Source organism: Symsagittifera roscoffensis, chromosome 6, assembly GCF_963678635.1.
Source record: "Symsagittifera roscoffensis chromosome 6, txSymRosc1.1, whole genome shotgun sequence".
NCBI classification, from domain to species: Eukaryota; Metazoa; Xenacoelomorpha; order Acoela; family Convolutidae; genus Symsagittifera; species Symsagittifera roscoffensis.
This window is the reverse complement of record NC_087067.1, coordinates 46,577,735-46,598,790: the sequence shown is the minus strand read 5'-3', so window position 1 is coordinate 46,598,790 and position 21,056 is coordinate 46,577,735. Positions and strand designations below refer to the sequence as shown.

Here is a 21,056-nt window from a genome sequence, read left to right as displayed (position 1 = left end):
CAATTAGTTCTTAAATCATTTTGAATCTTTCTTTAATAGCAAAAATATTACTTCATAACCTTTAAGGGGCAATAAATGGGAAAAAAAAAGTATTTTATATGTCATTTGATGGGCATTGATGCCCCGAACTCATAATTAATTACATTTCTGGTTTTCTTAACAGAGCGTAGAGAACGGTTTCAACTAGCCAAAAGTGCGGATAAAATAATTCGAGCCAAGCTTGTAATCTATAAAACTATTGCGTTACTGAAAGTAAATTGTATCAACTAGTTATTGGCTTACTAAGCAAAAGTCTTTATAAAACGGTCGACTAAAGCTTACTATGAACATTAAGATTTGTATACTGACTCCTAGCAGTCTTGTTGTTCCGACCTTGGAACAAAAAAGACGGATTATTTGTGCTTGGGAGGGGTTTTTTTCCCAGACAAATTTCAATTTTTGGGGTTTTTGAAAATCATCTGAAACCGATAGATGTCTTGAGCTCAAACCTAAAAAAAACGTTTTGCGATCATTTCGGAATATTTTGGGATGATTTTTGCGCGCTGTTTAATTCGTGCTATTTTTTCGTGAGCGACTATTTAATGCTGTTTAAAATTAGTTCCCAAATGAGAAAAGGCGTGCTACTTGTTCTGATCAATACGTTACCTTATGCTAGAAATAACACTTTTCGTTTGAATAGCGTGTGGGGGGCTGAGTTTCAAAAAAAATCTTTAAGACTGAGGGATCTTTAAAAAATTACAGTTCAAAACCAACTTACAAACAATCGCGATGAAATATAACACGCATCTTCATCTTCCTGAGTCAAGCCAAAGGCACATAATATTAGAATGTGCTCCTAAAAACTCGATATTTCACATTTAATTGAGATTTTCAAAACTCGTTCAATTTCTGGTTTCAATGCTGAACAAAACTCATGATTTTTGTTTCAATTTTTTGGTTCCTCCCAGATTGGAACTTCCTGTGGTCTCTGTTCTTTTTGGCCCGATCATCAGCCTTGAAATGGAGCTTCAACCTCCCTTTCTGCACCTCCACAGTTTTGCTCCTGTCAATTGAGTCCGCCTCTTTCGTAAGCGCCAGAAGAGCTCGACTGCTGCTGCTGTTTTTGATGACGTACTCCTCCGACCGGTTCTTCTCCCGTCGGAGCTTCCGGAGAGACAGCGCCATAGCACCGTCTGTCCACACCATGTTTTGGTCCGTCAGTTTCCGTCTAATCCGCGCTGACCTCTTCTGCATCTGAAGTAGGTTGCTCGCCATTTTAGACACCTCTTGCTCCAAACTTTCATCTGTCAAAACACATTTTTAAATCACAGCTGGGATTCCTGCGAGAAGGAAGTTCAAAATTGTAAAATTCAAAATTTGAAGCCTATTTCAAAACTAAATTTAACCAAACTGATTATCTAAAATTTTTACAGTGAAAACAATGCAATTATTGAGTCAATTTTTTAAAAATGTTTTGATGAAGTCACAACTTTTTTAAGCGGGTCAACGCGTTCCCTGATAATAGGTGAAGAAAAACCAGAAAAAAAATGTTCAAATTGATATTTGAGCACTTTTCAAAGAGATACGAGCAGCGGAGAGCTTGAGGCTTATCTGCATCAAAAAGGTCTAAGCTTTGGCAGTATTTTACCACATAAAATTTTAGTGGACCAGCCCCAAGGTCTTTCTCAAGACATTTTTTGAGACAATTTATACTAATTTTGAGAAAAAAAATCAATTGTTTTGGTCAGCCTTTCGAAAAACGCCCAAAAATGAAATTTTGCCTCTTTCATCTACTTGGGTGATTTTTTTGGTCTAGGAACGAGGCATTTTTTGGTAATATTTCCTCAGTCTCATAGAGCTAAGAACATGGCAGGTTTCGCACATTCAACCCTTTGACTGCGACTGGCAAATAAGGCACCAATGACCCCAATATTAATCATTAATTAATAAATATCTACAGGCGCGGCGACAATTCGTAACAGGTGATAATTCGTAACAGGCAGTGGTAATAGCGACCGCTTGCTCCGCTGCGGTTTACATTCAGCACGGGAGGAATAATGCGCGTGAATTAATATTTCCCGAAAAGCCTACTGTCACGAATTGTCTCCCCGCGATATCTACTCACCCATAGTCGAGTCTTCGCGCGAATCCAACTTGAAAGATACTTTCGACCTTTCCCTCGATAGACCACAAGCATCAATTCGAGGCAGCTCAATTTTTGAAGCTTTCTTGCTCAGCTTGTTTTTCACCACATTTGCCATTTTATCACTCTAAAAAGAAAAAGAATCACTAATTATATTCATATTGAAACTATAAAAAAATTGACTTCAATAGAAGCAGAGCTTTCAAAAAAATGTTCAGAACTTTTTTCGGAAATAATTAATACGATTTATATCTTTTAAGATGATTTTGAGAAACTAAAACATCACATCGGAATTCCTTGAAGCATCCTTGCAAAATCGGAATTCCTTGCAGCAAAAACACTAAAAGTTATTTCAAATTTATTGCACTTGAAGTACTTTTTTACTGGAATCATCTCCAAAGCAGGAAACTGAGTCTAACCATTTTTGGGACCTCCAAAAACGTAGAGCCTCGTCTGTTTGTGTTTTTCGCAGCTGACGGTGGGTTGGTGTCATCAACAACCGAACTTGCCTCGTCAATATCATGGCAACTAGACATTTTACTCTTGGCCGTGTTAGCGCTTCTATTGTGACTTGCTGAAATGAAGATCAAGAAATAATCACCGGTTTATGATATGCAACTGGCTCACAATAATTCCGAACTCAGTTCCCATGCAGCATAAAGCTGAAAACTTAGTTTATTGATAAATTATGTTTTGGATTTTCCTAATAAGGAGTTATCCTCGATATAAGGGAAACTGTTGTAAACTTGCGCTAGAAGCGTTCTCAAAAATTTTTGAACGAATTTGGTTTCTTTTTGTGGTATCTGATTTTGCGCCGAAGACAAAATGCCCAGATCTGTATACCCGGGTTCGAAATTTTTTTTTGTTTAGGTCGACCAAATTTATTTTCCGAGCTCTAACAAAAGCACTACAAAGACTATGTTCTGGTCAAAATTTCTGCGCAGCAGGTAAAATTTTGAAAAAAACCAGGCCGAAAAAGGCGTTTTTAGGGACTTTTTGGAAAATTTTGACCAAAAAATTGCGTTTTTGATTACCGGTGCTAATTTTAATTTTTTTTGCCTGTTAGACAAGAATACTGATTTTTTTTACCAACTGTGGAAACAGTTATTTGAGCAAAAAGTGCTATTTTTTACAGTTTCCGACATGGAAGGTTCATATGAAGCTTACATAATCTTACATAGTTTTATAATGGCTACTCATTCAAAGAACCCGGGTAAATCGAACAAAACCCGAAAGTTTGAACGGATTTCCAACCAAAGTTATTGGAAACTAACAGCCCTCATGAAAATGTGACATGATTTGAAGAAGTAAACCAATGTCTATGCTAGAAAAAATGAAACAAAGGTTTACCTACAACAAGAAAAAATAAACTTCAATTAAGAGAAAAGCAACTTGTCCAGAAAACAGGAAATTTTCAAAACTTTCTATCAACTTAGCTGAAAAACGAAGCTACAAATTTGAAAACTCTCCCTTAAAACACTAAAAATACCCTGTTTTCCCAAGGTTTGTACGCCGCAGGCAAATTTTTGGAAAAAAAAAAACGAGACAAAAATAGCGTTTTTAGGCACTTTTTGCGAAAGTTTTACCACAAAATTTCGTTTTTTTTTGGCGCGCGCCTCCCACTATAAGATAGTATATATTTGCGCCGAAGGAGCCTTCAGAAAATTTATAGGGTCAGTCAGCCAAAAAGTGATATCTCAAAATAGTACAAAAAGGGGCTCTTTTGCTTGGCAGGTCAAATCCTTGAGAGAAGAAGCTTCACTTTTTAGACACTTTTTGCAAAATTTTTACAAAAAAATTGCGGTTTTTTGGCGCGCGCCTCGCACTAAAAGATAGTATATATTGGCGCCCAAGGCGCGTTCAGAAAATTTATAAGGTCCGTCAGCAAAGAAGTGATATCTCAAAGTAGTACAAAAGGGGGCCATTTTGGTCGGCAGGCAAATACTTGAGAGAAGAAGCGTCGAAGTCCCCTACATTTTTGCCAAAATATTTGTTTCAAATTCTTTACTGTACATTTGAGGGAGCACGCTTAAACCTTAATTTTGAGAACCGTACCATCTAGGCATACTTCTGGTATTTTCACCAAAAAAAGCAATTTTTCATGAACTTCATGAAGTTATGACGGTTAAAAAAAAGCCAAGTTGGTCAATTTGCGATAAATAAAGCCCAATATATATCACTCTAAAACGCTTAAACGGTGAAATAATCCTGCAACTTTGTTTAATATATTTCCTAAATTAGCGTATATGAAAATCTTAAGTTATAATCTTGGCGTGTTTTTTATCAATCGACAATAAAAAAAAACTGGCAAGCTTGTCGAACTAAAGCCAAATTTTTTTGACTACTAAGTGCTCGTTTTAACCATTGATCTTTTATTACGCTAGCAGTACTTATCCACGTGGGATAAAACGCTTGCTAGGAATATAATGTCTTTTTTACTTTCTATTTTAGAAAGTAAAACTAAAGTTCGCAGAAAAATATTAAATTAGAAAAGAATTTAGTATAATTTACTACGAACTTGCTTTCAGACTTCATATTTAATTTAAGGGTCAATTTCAACTCAAGGAAACTTTATCTACTATTTGTTACAAAAATATAGCAGTCCTTTCTCTGAGCAAGGGTTGGATTATTAGCTTCGTTTTTTCTCGTGATAGTCATTCGTACATTCGTGTTTACGAGCATAGTCGTTCGTAAGGTCGTATTTCGCGAGTAGAGTCGTTTTCATTCCCAATACTTGAAACGTTATACGAGTTATTCCAAAAATTTTAAGCAACGGTTTTCAATCATACTCCAAATGGATATAAACAGATTGTTTTTGGTGGCGGTGTCACGCTTTTTGCCTACAATAATTTATATGTTTCGGTTTTAATATGAAATAATAACACTATGCTGTTCATTGCCTACAACGGAATCATTTCAGCGCGGAGAATCATTTCATATTTGATTGATGCAAAGGAACTAGTCCAATCAAACCCCAAAAACATTAAAACTTATCAACTTGGCAGAGAAAATTCTTCTTAGGGGACAATTTATTACCAAACTTCTTTTTCTGGTAATTCGCAATAGCAGATTTAGTGATGGGAGCGGGCTCCTCCTTTCCCTCGCGGAATCGACCCCTTGACTGGTTACCCGAAGGGTCCTCCTTTGGTACTAATTTACATAATCCGACCGACCCTATTTTTAATATCAAATTCAAATTAGCATAATTTTATATTAATGGCCTCCCATTTTTTTGGATTGTGTTGCAAAGTTGACGCACCTCAACAAGTTTGCAGACCTTCGCATTAGACTGACTTTATTGTTTTTTTGAGCTCATCCAAAACACTGTTTTATCAAAGTTTTGAAAGTAAGATTTTTGAAACTTGTTAATTTTTGATTAATACGCTAATTCATGCTGAAAGTTTCTCTGCGTACTTTACAAAGCGTGTGGGTTGTGATTTAAAAAAAAATCTAAAATTAAAATATTGTTACTATATACCATGGTCGCTTTCCGACTCAAAAACACTTCATAGGTCGCGGAAGTTCATTTGCCTTCCCAGTCCTTTCTTAGGGTTGAAATAGTTTTGTCAAAAGCGGATATGACTCTTTTTGTGTATTTTTTTATCATAGAAATTGAGCCAAAAATTAACCAATTTTTGGTATACACGACTATTACGCGTTAATAGGAAAAAAATTGTCGCGCAAACTATCGCGTCAAAAGGGCACGAAAAGGTCATTTTCTTTTTTTTTCGAGAGCTCCAAAGATCTTTTTGATCACCATAAAAAATTATAATCGATATCTTATAATTGTTTTTAAAACCGAGCCTCACCCCTACCCTCATGCTAGACTTGAAGCTTACTGGCGAGGTTGCTCAACTCCTTGATGTTGCGGTCTGAGATGGTCTGGAAGAGGTGGTTGAGGTACTCATTCATCTCATTCTGTTTCTTGTACTCCCTCTGCAACAGTTTAGCCCTCTGTTTCGCCAGGTCACTCTTGCTCATGCTCACCTAGAATTGAAGAAAATCTAAAGTTTCCCCATCACTCCCGATATTCAGTAGGAGCAAACTTATATGACCGTATTTATCCACGAAGAAAATATCCAAAAGACTCAGTCATTTATCCACGCGCTCCCCCCTCAAAATTAATATATTGGCACCAAAGGCGCCTTTAGAAAATTTTTACACAACATAGATATCTCAAAATAGTACAAAGGGGGATCCTTTGGGTCGACAGGGGTCAAATCCCTGAGGGGGAGGGCTTCCCCCCAAATCCGCCCCTGATTGGTCTAAATCTTGCAAAAAGTTCAAAAATTTGCCTGCGCCGCAGAAAACTTGGTTTAAGCAGGGTCTTTGAGGAATTTTAGGAGAGCTGGAAAAATCAATTGGGTCGATCTAAAAAAAGGCCATCAAAACTTTCGCATAAGTCGTAGCAGATCTTTTTATTGCTTTTTGGAAACTTCCAATATGAACTAAATGATCGTGTCGCTATTTTTCTACAGCTGTTAAGATCCTGTATTTTGGTCATATACTTTAACCTAAGTCATTTTTTTGGTTATATGTCACTTGTATTTCTCACAATGGGCTTCATGAGTAGTCTTGGCGTGGGTCCCATGGAGGAGGAGGTGAGACTCCTTCGGGCGTCCACGTCTGTCAAGTAGGGGGACACTTGACTCTTCCCCTCCTCGATATCCCGCAGACACATCCGCAGTCTATAAGCAGAAGAGCAACAGAATCAACAATAGAACAATCTCTTTGCCGAAAAAATGACTCTAGAGAGTCCTACACTTTAGAAAGGGTGATTCGGTGTTTATGGGGTAGGAGGTTCTTTTCCCTTTTCCTCATACATTCACGCCCTCCTAATTAAACCTAAGGGTCCCCTCGGGGGTATTTTTTAGCGACAGCCATGTATCTGAAATGCTGAACGCGTTTTCGGCAAAATGAACTGCACGGAAATGCTCAAAACAAAGCTCTAAAGCTAATTTACTGTATTTATTTATAGAGGGGAGATCATTTAATTCTTTTGTTATCGCTAGTGGGTGGAGAAAAAACCAAAGAAATCTCAAACTAATTTTCTTCAAAATAAAGTTTTTTAAAAATCTTTTGTGCATAAAATAAATCAAATTTAAAAAGGCAGTCATAATATTCATGGTTTTAATTATGTGCTACTCATCTGCCGCATTCAACCGCCTTTCATCTTGATATCACAAAATCATTTCGTCCCAGCCTTAGTTATAATTTTATACCACTGATAAGTTCACCTTTTGAGCAAATAAACTAAAAGTCATGTTGAACTAAATAGTATTTTAAATATAGTTTATAAAACCCACTAACTATGGAAGCAAAAAAGAGTCCATCTAGGAAGTTATTTCCAGCTTGAAGCTCATGGAAGAGATATATTTTCTGTGGTTCACAAATACTACCAAAAACTTTCATAAACTAATTGCTGGTTGTTTTTTAAAAGCTGTAATTTTTGCAACAAAATTCAAGTTCAAAACACAGGTGAAGCAGAATTTAACCTCAGTTGTGTTACAACAAACACGACATTGTAGCCGTGCGAACAGAAAGTGAGACGGAATTCATAAGTCGGAAAAAAATGAATGAATCTACAAAAATTTCATACATTTGTCTCAAATGATGTTCAATTTGAAAAAAAACTGCCAAGACGTAACTTGGTTAGACGCCAGTTGAACTAAAACAAAAGAGTAACTATAAAAAAAAAGTTTGGACTTTAAACCGGGGGTCCCCCTCGGGAAATGCAAAAGGATAAAACGTCCTTTTTTGTCAAATATCGTGTTGGTTGACTTAGCCGATAAATCAGGAACTGATGCCATCTAGTTTGACTAAGATTTTAAAAAAAAAAGATGAATTGAGTTTTTATGAGAAAAAAACAAGACTGGTTAATTTATGAACCACAGGAATAAAGGAAACTGACTTTATTTATAGTGAAAATTGTTTAAAACAAAAAAAAACAGCTCTGGCGACTAATTTAAGAAAGCATTAGATAGGTACACCATTCTTTTGCTTCAACAATTCAAAAAAAATCTCAAAAAAATTTGAATAATTATACTAAAAAAAATTTTGAATAATTATACTCGGAAAATCAAATTGATCGGCCTAAAAACAAAAACGGTCCGCAAAAATTTACAAAATTTTTCGAAAAACCGCACCCCGCACCCCCTCCCCCCAACAAAAAATTTCTGCGCACGCATCTGAGTACAGGTGAAACGTTTTGAAAGACAAGCGCAGGGTTATATTTTTGAGAAAAAATTAGTGATTTTAATCAGACAATATTGAATTGAATCGCTTTATTTGCTTATAAGATACATATATTTTTTTTCGTTTTCTTGAAGGTCGTGTAATTTTGTTTGGCTCCAATAGTCCATATACAGTCGCGATAACGGGAACTCACCAAAAATCGCAATAGAGTGGACTGACTGAATAAAATAGAGTTTATTAATGACTTACTGGTGCATCTCCTGTTCGACGGCGTTGACCACAATTCTCTTCTGGCTGTCAATTAACTCGAGATCTTTCGCCAACTTGGCCATCACAATCCTCTCTCGGGTGCTCTGGGCCTATACATACACAAATCAAGCAATTAATTTTTCACCGAATTTAGAACCAAATTACAGCAACAACTTCTGATCTGTCGAATGAGACCGAGTCTGTTACAATTTTCGAAAAAAAAACTATTTAATAAATGCATTCGAAAAACACTATTCAAGTCTTTTTAATGCTTCACCACTCGAACTCATGAAGATCCTTATTGAGTCTTGATACAAAAAATAAAAATGGTTAAGTTTTCATTATGGGCAGTGACAAGGCAAGTTCAAGCGTGCTGTTTTTTGTTCCAATGAATCATCTCAAAGTTAATTGAAATCGTTCACTTTGAAATAGTTAACTTCGAAATCGTCAGATCGTGTATTCGATCCCATGCCAAGGCAATGCAAGTGTGTGAGGACGAGCTCTCACTTGACCTCTAGGTCTACCACAGCCTGGCCAATTTCGGCTGCAATAGTGGTACCAAAAACGGCCTTGAGTCGCAAAAAAGAGCTTCGCTCAACAAAATAACACAATCTGGAATGTGGGGAGATAATACAAATGGACTGTTAAGGCCTACTGATAGATCCTCTGCGATTCGCAGGAACTACATTATTTATTATTATCATTCATTATTATCTCCTCGAGAAAAAAACTCGAAAGTTCAAAAATTTGCTAGCTAAAAAGCTGAACAATTTCAAAACACTCCGAGCAAAACATACGGATTTGGTCCTTACTAGCCTGGTGTGAGCTGCCCTTGGGTAGCCTGACGTCCCCCTGCTGGATGAATCGCTGCTTGGAGGGGTCATCTCTAGATTTGGTGTAGGCGGTGGGGGGTGGTTTGGGTACTGAAATAACGCGTATATTTTATTGAGATCCTTTTATAACAGTTAGTCCCCGCGTACACAATAAAGAGAGTGCAAGTTAAACTTAGCCGATCTCAAAAACAGTATCTGGCTCTTAATATACGAAAAATCACTTTCAGCTGTGTTGATTTCCAGAGAGGCCGTTTAACCCCTCCCCTTATCCCATCTCAACAGAGATGCACATCACTGAGTTGAGTTGTACAAATTGTGTTCTATTTTTAGTCCAAACCATTTTCAGACTGGGTGATAGAACACAACCAAGTACTTAAGTTTCATACAATCAAACGGAGCACAGACATTTGCATCCCGGACTTTTGTTTTCCAGACAAAATCGCCGCAGTTGTTCGATTTTATTCAAATTTTGGTTAATTTTGGTCTCTGAAGCATGGTGAAAACTGTAAACCCGTAAGTTTAAAAGCACAAATGCACAAATGTGCGTTGGAGAGCCAAATCCTGATATCCAGGAGCTCGTTCCTATAATTTTGATCCGGCTCCATCCTCAGCAATCTACGGAGTAATTCAAATATTTCCAAAGTTTTGGTAATAAACTCTGGCTTTGTCAATTTTTTGAATCTTACCTGCCATATCGGTAAAGTAAGCCATTGAACAGTTTTAAGATGAATTTATTTTACATAGCTGGATTGATTTGCGTGCAACTGGTAACTGAATTCTTCATAGATTCAAAATTAATCTCTTTTAGAAAAAAATGACTACATATTGGCCAATTCGGTTGATTTTTTCTGCTGTAAAGGCTCATTTCATTCATTATAATTCCCTGCGCACCTGACGTGGATTAAGTTAAGTGAATATTTTCAAAACATTCTATGTAACCATTTTACCTGATGAATTTCACGGGGACTCTTAAATGTCCCTGAATAGTTGCAATTGTTGACCCTTGGTAGCTTGAAAAAGTCAGAGGGATTTGTTTTTTAGCCCAGGGTACATAGAAAATAGAAACCTCCGCCCCTACAAAAGAATGATTCAAAAGTTAATCGTAGATGAACAATCCTGGAAGCGACCCCCCATTTCTGTGTAACAGGGGACTGTTAATTAGATCACAGAAGAAGCTAATTGTGGATGTGCTGAATGGCGCAGAAAACTCGGTCGTACATTTTAATTTGCACACTAATGTCTGGGGGTGCGTTCAGAGAACCAATGTGTCGGTAAATCACCAGATTACAAAATCGAAATACTATTTTATTATATCAATTGTGGAATCATGTTAGAGTCGTTAGCAGTTCATCAAAATTTCAGCTAATCGCACAAAATCAAATTTAAAATTAGCAGAAAACAATTTTGAAGCAGTACAGCAAAATTTTGCGGAACAATTCGTGCAGATATCAAATCAAATCATCATTTAAGTATTGTTTCAAATGCAATGCGTCTTGACAATATTTGAAAAAACTTTTGACTGCTTATTTTGTCATCGATCAAATTAATTTCATTAGCCTGGATTTATTTGCTCTCATTGAAACTACTCGCAATTTTTTTGAGTTTTTGAATACTATTCTGATTGGCTGAAATTAGCTTTTGATCATTCGGTCTGCATCACAAGGGACGTCACCTCTCATAAAAAAGATAATTTTAAATTAGTTTCTTTGAAATTACACTTCCTAAATTTTCATAAAAAATTTCAAACGGAGACGAAACACAAGCGACCAAATTGCGATAAGAATTCGAAAAATCTCAATCAGAAGTGCAACCACAAACAACCAAATTGCAAAAAAAGGCTCTAAAAGCCTAAATATAATTCGAAAAAATCTCAATTTTCGAATTTCAAGAAAAAAATAGACAAACTTGAAAGTCTGAATTTTAATAACATTTTTTGATTGACAATTTTTGGTAAAACTAACCCACGTTGAGAAAACTGTAACAATAGGTAAAAAATTTTTTTAATTGAGAAAATTTTCATTTAATTGAAAAATTTGATCATACAAACTCACTTTTGAAATTAAAAATAGTTTTACACTTTTGCTCTGCAATCGTGATGGAGACGGCCTTCATGTTACAAAATGCGTTTAAAGACGTTCATCGACTCTTAAAACAGCTTTCGTTGCTATCAAAATGCCAATGCTATGCAGCAAAAATTCAAGCAAATAAAAATAAAGCTGTTTGAATAACCCGAATCCGAATCCCCGACCTGTAGACTAGGAGTTGCACCACCTCGCAATTACGCCGTTGTTGCTTGAAAAAAAAAACAGTCGCCCAGGTAATGCTCACTGCACCTGTTTTAATAGTTTCAATCGAATATTGTACTGATACGGAAATGCGCAATTTTCAAAATTTCAAAATAATAGACTTATTGCAAAACTATAGTGTTTTCTCAGCCTAAATAGGGGATGAATTTATGGGAGATGAATACCACTTGCTCTTTCAATTGATTTCCTATTAACATGTTTGGATACTCAGTTTTCAAAAAATTGAAAACCTTTCCAAAAAGTATCCAAAGTTTTTTTTTGTTCATTTAAGCATAGGAACATTTTTTTAGGCCGAAAAGAATGACATGAAAAATTTTTTCATTTTTCGATTGAACTTCATATCAGTTTTAGCACATAGTTTTTGAGAATTGTAGTTTTCGAGAATAGTGAAGCAATTTATAAAAAATGAAGAAAATTTCAAAAAAATGGATATTTCTGCAGTCCATACCAGCTTTTCTCCACAAAAATAGGCTGAAAAAGTTTGAACAGGGAAAATTTAAGCACCATATTAATTTTAATGAACCATCAACCTCAGAATTATCAGTTTGATTTTTGATAGGTAGAAAATTATTCCAAAAACGGGCAAAATTAAAAAATTGGAAATTTTCTAAGGTTTTAATTTTTTCTGCAAAACTCAGGGCAGAGCCGCTTGCACAAAAAGATTGGCATAACTGCCAGTTTTTTAAAATAAATTTCAGATGTAATCGTAGATTTCACAAAAAGTTTTTGAAGAAAGCGAAAGTTTCCAAAAAACGGTCGAATTTTAAAAAATATGCATTTTCTAATGTCATGACTTGTTTTTATAAGAAAAATGACGAAAATTTTTAGGCAAAGAAAATTGCTCTCAATTTGTTATAATTGAATGCTTAATCTTGGATTTGGCCACAGAGAAAAATTTACCAAAAAGGCAAAAAATGGACTAGTTTGAGGCTCTGCCAAGGGTCGGAAATAGCCGCATATGAAGGCAAGATCCCCATGAATTTTTTTTTAAAATTGAATACTCAATTTCAGTTTTGCGGGGTCAAATGTTGAGAAAATGAAAAATTCCGGACGAAACTTTTTTTCCTGCAACTTTCGAAGGCCGTAAATCGTAAGATATAAATAAAAAGAGACAAGCCAAATTATGCAGGCACATAGAAGAGTTGTTTTTTATCAATTGGTATTGTTTTTTTTTTAAATGTTTATGGTAGTTTTTATGAAAAACTAAAACTTCTTCAAAAAAATGCAAAATTTTCCGAAGAGTCTTCTGAAGATTTTTCCAAAAATCAGCAAAAAGCAAAAAAAAACGCCATAAATTTTCATAATAATTTTTTTTTCAAACAGGAACTAGCATTAGCCAAAAAAAGCATTATATGTTATTAATTTCCCCAGGCTTATTTAGGCATCAAAAAGATTAAATTGAATTACACCGAAAGAGCACATGTATTTGCGACTCAGGTTTGCATGTAATGAAATTTCTTAAAATTTTCATTTTTTAATTTGGGAAAATAATTGTCATATTGTATAAATCTCAGTCTTCAACTCATATAATTACGTAACTGAATGATGCTTTTTTCGATTTATTGATCGACTGCTTCTTTTTGTTTCTCTGATGCATCGATTAACTTGTTCTGTCGCCAATTTTACCACTTTTAAGACTGTCAAAATTGAAAACAAATTGACTGATCATGACCTGAGAAAAGCGAAATTTTGATCATTCGGGTATGATTTTTAATAAATTGGAGAATAATGAAACTCTCGAAGTTAATGTGCTTTTCAATTTTAAAAAATTTTCCATTTATGCCATTTTTTGCCATTTTTGATAATTTGCCATTTTTGCTAAATTTTGGCATAAAGTGCAATCGGATTTACAACATCAACTTTTGTAACTTTCGGTAGAAAACCTCAACTGTTGATCGGGTAACATTATGCTGTAAATAGAAGCGGTTAATTTTCAACATAAAGGATTTTCCAACTAGTAGTTTTCTTTAATTTGTTACAGATCAGAAAAAATGATCGCTTCGAAATTATATTTCACTTTGAAACACAGAGGCAAATGCAAGCAAAAGTCGGAAAAACGAACTTTGAAATGTTGGGAGAAAAGAGTGAGGCGTTGAAAAGCGACAAAAAATGGTACCTAAGGTATCCAAACCGTCAACCCACAGCTTTTCTTTCTAAAGTGTTCACAACTGTGCCACAACAAAATTCCGCTCATCAAAGCCAACAATAAACGAGATATTTTGTGCTAAATTGCCAAAAGGAAGAAAAATTTATCATATAATTAGAGCGCAATAAGGTAAAAAAAAAGAGAATAAAAAATTTAGGTGGGATGAAATACCGGTTTTTCAGAAATGACTTCCAGGGCTAAGTAATTTGATCCAATTAATCAAAAAAATCAATTGATACCACGTTATGATATATATTTTACGCTGTTAACAGGATAAACAGCTTTTTGGTATAAAGATTTTCTTCAGCAGCATATTCAGCGCGTTTGTTTGAAATGAATACTGTATGCAGAAATAATTTTCAAAATTGATCCATGCTTCGGAAGAACATTCAGGGGGGGATCGTGGTGCTGATCCGAAAAAAAATCTTCTAATTTAATGCAAGCAATTATTGGGGGCTATTCTCATGCGCGAAAAACCGAATGGGCGAAAAAACTGGTGAGCGAAGGACTGTCAACAAAACTAGCCGAAAAACAATTTTTTTTAAAGAAGCATTGCCATTCAATTAAAGTTAAAATTGAAATATATAAACTGTTCCAATTCGGCGGCCGTCAGTGATAATATGAAAATTTTGCATGTTTTTGCCGTTTTTATATTCGGCCAATATAAATATCAGTCCCTGGAAATGTTTACTTTTTTCCTACTTTTAGATCACTGAAAACTGATTGGCTGATTTTTATTTTCGCGCATCCGGTCCCTCGCGTATGAGGGATTCCACCCAATTATTTGCCAATACCCGAAAAAAAATTCTATACAATCACGAATAAAATTTGTGACATTTTGTGATCAAAATTTTGTCATTATCTGATCCAGTTCGTCATTATCTGATTTCGGAGAATAAATTTGTTAGTCCAAACATTCCACTAAAATGGACAGAAACGTAAGAGTCCATTTCGTACAACAGGAAAGTTTTACTACAAAAAATAAGAAGATGCTGCCTATGCAGGGGAGACTCCCACAATCTGTTTTTGGACTAAAGTAGTAATCAAACGTTTGGCAGGGTAGTTTTCGAGAAAAAGTAAAAAGTTCTAAAAAAAACTTATCAAAATTTCAAAAAGCGACCCTTCCCAGAGGCCATAACATTTTTTCTACAAATTATAGGCTCTAATTAATTATGAAGGTAAAATTCCCATGATCTGTTCCGTTGATTAAAATTGCAATTTTAGATTTGGCAGAGTTGTTTTTGATAGAAAAACAAAGTTTCCTCACAGAGTCGAAGGTTCGCATCGCAAACACCATCGAGAATACGACAAAAAGCAACACTATAAGGTCAATAAGAAAAATTAGAAAGAAGAAACGAATTAGTAGAAATTTGGCTACGTCTGAACCTGCGACCTAGCCATTAACAGTCACACTCACAAACCACTCAGCCAAGGAAGCTTAATAGTTGCCGAACGCTAGCCACAATTAAAGCAGAGATCAGATGCATTGCAATTTCCAATGCTTCAAGTGAAAGAACATTTTTATTTGCGAGTTAGTTTTATTTGATCGCTACTGTAAGAAAGGGGACTAATTTCAAACTTTTAAGCCATTAAAGCCAATCAGATTATGCAGAGGAGAATAACACAACCTGTTCTTCAATTAAACTTTTAATCCGAGATTTGGGAGGGTAATTTTTGAGAAAAGCTTACAAAAACGACAATTGTCAAAAACATGGAGCTTGTCGAGGCAATTTTTGTTTTAAAAAATAAAGATGTAGTCTTTTATGCTCTTACGCCGCAAATTATTTCCAGCTCTTTCTATTGAACCCTCAATCTCAGATTTTATAGGGTACTTTTCGAGAAAAATCGAAGATTCTCAGAAAACAACCACTATGTCAAAACCTGGACTTTTTTTACAAACATAATGTAGTCGCTCGCACAGTGTAGATGCCCATAAAATGTTTTTTAGTTCAAATACTTAATCTTAGTTTGGCAGGGTAGTTGCGTCAAAAAATAACCCATTGAAAATATCAAGAACCATGGTTTAAAAACTTTGAGTAAGGTGAAAATAGCCAAACAATTATGCAGGTCAGTCGCCAGTAAGGCTATTGGTAGAAATTGTTAAATAGAAACTTTTTAACAAGCATCTCAAAAACTGAGTATAAAACCAAATCACATCAATTTTAAAAATACCTGTATTTTTCAAACAGGAGCTCTAACAAGCAACCAACAACGCAGCAACAGATGCTATTAAATTGGCTATTGTTTGAAGTTTGTCAAAATACCACCAAATGAGAGCTTTAATTTGCAATTTAATTCGGAAAAAGTGGCATCGCAGTATTACTCTACGCTCTATTTCTAAAAAGCGGAAAACTGCCAACTTCGCCCCAAAATAATCAACTTTCGAAGTAAAAAGTGACACACTTGTATGACGAAGCAGGCTTGCAAAAAATTCAAAAACAATTAAAGAGCAGGAACTGAGCCGACAAAACTTGATCAAATTCGTTCAGATCCGAAAACGAAACTGTTGAGCATTTAAATACAACTCAAACATAAAAAACATAGGTAAAAAGAAAACATTTCAAAAGAATTAGATGAACCAAAATTTTCGTATACCTCGAATTAAATAACTGGGTGCTTAAGTGAAATTGCGTGTTTGCTATTTTTGAATTTGTCATACTCATGCAGGATGCAATGGGTAATTTCAAAATTTGAACTTTGCCCAAAGCCTTATTTCTCTACTAAAATAAGTAAACTTTTTTTAAAAAAAATTTATCAAAAAATGAGGAGTCGTTGCTTCAGCATAACAAAATTTTGCATCCATTTTTTTCAATGGAAGCCTTCATCTCAGATCTGATAAAGAAAATCAGAAATTCAAAAAACGGTCAAAAGTTCAAAAACACGGCTTTCCAATTTCCACTACTTTTTTCGCAAACGCAAAATGTGGTCGCTTTACCAGAAAAAACTCCAGGTACTGGGATTCTCAAGTGAACAATTAACTTGAGAATTGGCAGGGTAGTTTTTGAGAAAAGAAAAACCAAAAAGTTGTTTACCCGGAAAAAATACAATCTATACTCTGCTTTCACATACTTGCTAATCGCAAGCGATATAAATGGTCATGCGCGAACACTAATGTAAATGCTTTTTAGCCTCTTAAGTTCATGCCAGCTTCAGATTGTTCCCGCCAGTTTTAAACCAATGGGTATTTTCAAATTTGTTGAATATATTCAGTATATCAAAAACGATTTATCAAGGATTTCAATTTCCCTTAATGAACAAATACAACCATTTTTATGTCGTTCCATTTTTTGAATTAAATTAAGTAGATTGCATTTACAGTCCTTGATATTCAAGAGTTCGAGCTAGAAGCGTCAAAACTGAAATACAACAAAGCTCGAAGTGATGCTGAAGTTTAAACTCAGGTTCATAATTTCGCAGACTGGATCACAATGTTGTCAATTAGTCTTGTCTTTCCCAGTTTGCCCGCAATTGAAATACATACACCTTCTCTGTCCAGACTGTGACCTAGCTCTTCTACTTCTTCCATAGAGTAATTATCACTGATTGCAATGTAGGACAGATTGAACATGGGTTCCAACGAGAGGCTATGCTCGATAGCCTGAAACGAAACATCATTTACGTACATCATAATTGAAAACTATTTAAAAACTTATATGCAAACACAATTAAACTCAGTGCATCAGAAATGGTTAGAATTTTCAAGATATGTCACAAAAAGTAGTGAACAAAAATACAAAATGAAAATTCTCATTTTTAAATCGTTCTCATTTACTAGTAACTGTATGTCATACTATCATGCACACCCTAGCTTTAGAACTCAAAACAGGGCAAGGAGTATTTTTATCCCCAATGTCTATTAACATGTTTTGCTTGTAATAATGACGAGTATGAATACAAACTTGTTTCAAAGCTGAGACGTCATGTTGACCCTGTTTGACTAAATTCTCGGCTGCCTGAAGCGATTTGTAAATCACAGGGGCCACTTTCCTCTCTTCTTGTGACAGGTAACTGTTCCTCGTGCTCATCGCCACACCGTCCGCTTCCCTAACCGTGTCGCAAATCTCAATGTCGCAATCCACGTTCAAGTCAGCCGCCATCTGTTTTATTGTTGAACATTGTTGTGCGTCTTTTTGCCCAAAATAAGCCACATCTGGTTTTACAATATTGAATAGTTTCAACACTATTGTGGCAACGCCGTGGAAAAAATGTGGCCGGCTCGCGCCTTCTGGTTTGCAATCGGAAGATTTGACAATCAAACTGACTTCTTGGGAATTGGCAACCAGTTCAGATGCTTCGGGGGCAAAAATGAAGTCTACCTTTTCTGCCTGCGAACAAGAACGTCGTCAAGCCAACCAATTCAAACAAACATAGCCAACTGACAGTTGGAAAAGAGTACAGAACGCCTGGAAACTGAAAAAAAAATCGACTTTTCAAAAATCTTCAACTTTTGAATTTCGAATAAAACATTAGATTACCTTAAAGCTCTTTGAATTTGTAGAGCAATTTATGATGGACAATTTTTTTGTTGAAATTAACCCAATTTGAAAAAACTGGATTAATAGGTAAAGCTTTTATTCCGCAGGAAAACTAAAAATTAAATTCCACTTTCGAAACAAGAAATGGTTCACGTTTTTTTTGCACCTTTTCCACGTTCGTATTTGGAGAGTGCTATTTACGCCACTTTCAGCAGATGAATTTCAATTGAACTCAAAAAGTGCATATAAACCTAAGTGCATTAAGTGCATTCATCAATGCATCAATATATATAAATGCATATCTGTAATTATTGGACTTTTAAGACTTTTTCTGCGAAAAAAAATCAGCAAGACCTTTATAAGAGCCTTCACTGCGTTCATTACTCTTAATAATTTAAGATGTTTCGAAACAGCAACATGATGCATTAGGAGATTCCCCTATAGCGAAAGGGGTTCCGTTAGCAAGTTTAATGTTAGTGTTCGATTAACCGCTGATTCTTTCATTATAGATAAGGGTTGATGGTATAATTTTAGACGTAACAGATGGGCAAGCTAATGGCTACTTATCATCATAGGTCGTGCCGGCGTGGGGTAGTGTATATCACAAGATCTTACCAATGAAATCAACTCGTAAACTGCTACAGCAAATTGTTATAAAATTCAACTTCCAAGAAAAAATGGAATCGATCATAAAAACATATGGTGATACGGAAGACTATATTTAGTGAAAACAGATTTCGATCTTGACTTCATGAAAAGTACTTTTTAGAACAAATGAGAATATTTGAATCATTTCGCGAAAACAGGATGGGACGAACAAGTGGCTACTAACAATTGAACATGGCCCTACCTGCAGCAATTCAAAGTCACGAGTCAGATCTCTCGGGTATGAGTCATAGTCTTCGTGAGGGGCGAACTGGAGTGGATTGACGAATATGGACACGACTGTGACGTCGCACTTCCTCTTGCACTCTCTGATTAGAGTCAGATGACCTTCATGAAGACCTCCCATCGTCGGCACAAATCCCACCTTCTTACCTGAAAATAGCCCAAATTCAACTTATCGAGAAGACTTTCACGAATGGTTGCAGAACGTAAGCCTGGTATGAATTTGTTTTCAAAACTTGAAAATGAGTTACTTTTAAAAATTTTGATATACAATTTGACCGGCAATGTTGGCTATTCGTGAAAAAAAAAATAAACGGTTCAGATAATAATTCCGCCTGAAAATCACTGATTGATGCGAACAGTAGACCATCCATATGAATAGCACTTCGCATACACAAGCAAAAATATGACCGATCACGCTACTGGGAAAAACTGAACGAGTAAAACTTTGAGTCTACAAAATTTCTTAAGTGACGCACACCAATTATGACGCATTAGCAGTACCAGTAAATTTGATTTAAAAAAATTACCATCTAACAGGCCTCAATTTATAGAGCAGTCTATGGAGCAGTAAAAACATGAAAAATTTAAATGTAAGAAAAATACAAAATGATTTTTTTTATTTGAGTTTTTGTGAAAATCATCCCGCCACACGCCATATTAAGTACAAAGTGATAAGCTTCGCTTCTAGTAACAAATCGATTACGGCAAAAAAAGTTCCTTCAACCAATTTGGAACGATTTCTATGACAGATTAAAACTCTGCTTACGCGTTCATAGCGATCATTGTCCCAAATTGGCCAAAATCGCAACTTTTAAACCCCTATAACTTTACGAAAAATGATCACAGCTGAAATATCTTTCCAAATTTAAGCTCACATTACGAGGCCAAACTGTGCACTGGATCGGAGCAGATTTTTGTGTCTGTATGTTCCTGAATTCCAGAGACAAGTCTTAAAATATGTTCCAAAATATAAGTGGATTCCACAAACAAAATTTCAGTGGATTCCGCATACATATACCTGTAACGTAAATTTTGTCGGCACATTTGTTTTGTTGCAAATATAGCTAGTTGTTCTGGATTCCGCAACAGTAAGTGAATTCCGCAAAATGTAAGCGGAATCCGCAAATGTAAGTGGATTCCTCAAACTGTAAGTGGTTTCCGAATTTTGTTCAATACTGAACTTGCATATGAACAATTTAAAGCTGAGATGGAATTATTATCTCTTGCAATGCGGAATTTAAAAGCAAAGACTTAACCATTGTCAGCGGAATCCACGAACAAGTCTTAAAACAGTGGTTACCTAAATCGGTGGATGTCATCTTTTAGTATTTTGGAAACACAACACCGAACAATTTCAATATTTGGAGTCATTGAGTTGAGAGTGTATGGAACACACAGCATATCGACAAATTAGGTCAGTATGTGGGATTGCGTCAATCCTAAATACTGAGTTTGGAAGCATAACGCCGAATAAATGCATTAATTGTAGTCATTAGGTTGAGAGTGTATGGAAACACAACACACAGCATATCGCCAACTTAGGTCAATATTTGGGATTCCATCGATCCCAAATACTGGTCAGTAATTGGGATTCCATTAGTCCCAAACACTGATCTATTCTAGTAAATTTCTATTCTAGTGAAATCAAATCGTGTATTTAAAAGGTATAATTTTAAAGGCTACCACACATATAAATATATGTCAAGGGAATCCGCAAACAAAATGCGGATTCCACTTACAATTTGCGGATTCCACTTACAGTTGCGGTTTCCGCGACAAATCTGATTTCGGCCTGTTGCAGATTCCGCTTACAATGCAGAGAATGCACAGTTTGGCCTC

The 21,056-nt window shown here is 35.5% G+C and overlaps 2 protein-coding genes across 3 annotated transcripts in view; both read right to left on the bottom strand.

Annotated features, from left to right (window-relative positions):
- Positions 1-885: 885 nt before the first annotated feature.
- On the bottom strand, positions 886-10,221 carry LOC134848463 (uncharacterized). The gene is made up of 8 exons (XM_063865931.1): positions 10,086-10,221; positions 9,383-9,489; positions 8,567-8,676; positions 6,678-6,810; positions 5,962-6,109; positions 2,542-2,696; positions 2,105-2,249; positions 886-1,283 (listed from the first exon to the last, which is right to left on the bottom strand). The coding sequence occupies exons 1-8, from the start codon at positions 10,108-10,110 to the stop codon at positions 895-897; spliced, it is 1,212 nt and encodes a 403-aa protein (XP_063722001.1). The 5' UTR covers positions 10,111-10,221; the 3' UTR covers positions 886-894.
- A 6,866-nt stretch (positions 10,222-17,087) lies between these two features.
- The window catches only part of LOC134848530 (uncharacterized), a 47,219-nt gene continuing 43,250 nt past the window's right edge, over positions 17,088-21,056 (bottom strand). For both annotated transcript variants that reach the window (XM_063866029.1, XM_063866030.1), the window contains 3 exons: positions 19,177-19,364; positions 17,751-18,176; positions 17,088-17,449 (listed from right to left, as the gene is read on the bottom strand). In XM_063866029.1, coding sequence (XP_063722099.1) covers positions 17,255-17,449; positions 17,751-18,176; positions 19,177-19,364 — 809 coding nt within the window. In that variant the 3' untranslated portion in view covers positions 17,088-17,254. The remainder of the gene's footprint in view (positions 17,450-17,750; positions 18,177-19,176; positions 19,365-21,056) is intronic.

Coding starts and splice junctions, on each gene's coding strand:
- LOC134848463 (XM_063865931.1), bottom strand. CDS start 10,110: ATGGCTTACTTTACCGATATGGCAG. Junction 8,677..9,382: donor CCAAGGGCAGCTCACACCAG/GCTAGTAAGGAC, acceptor GTGTATGTATAG/GCCCAGAGCACCCGAGAGAG. Junction 2,250..2,541: donor TTTTGGAGGTCCCAAAAATG/GTTAGACTCAGT, acceptor TTTTCTTTTTAG/AGTGATAAAATGGCAAATGT.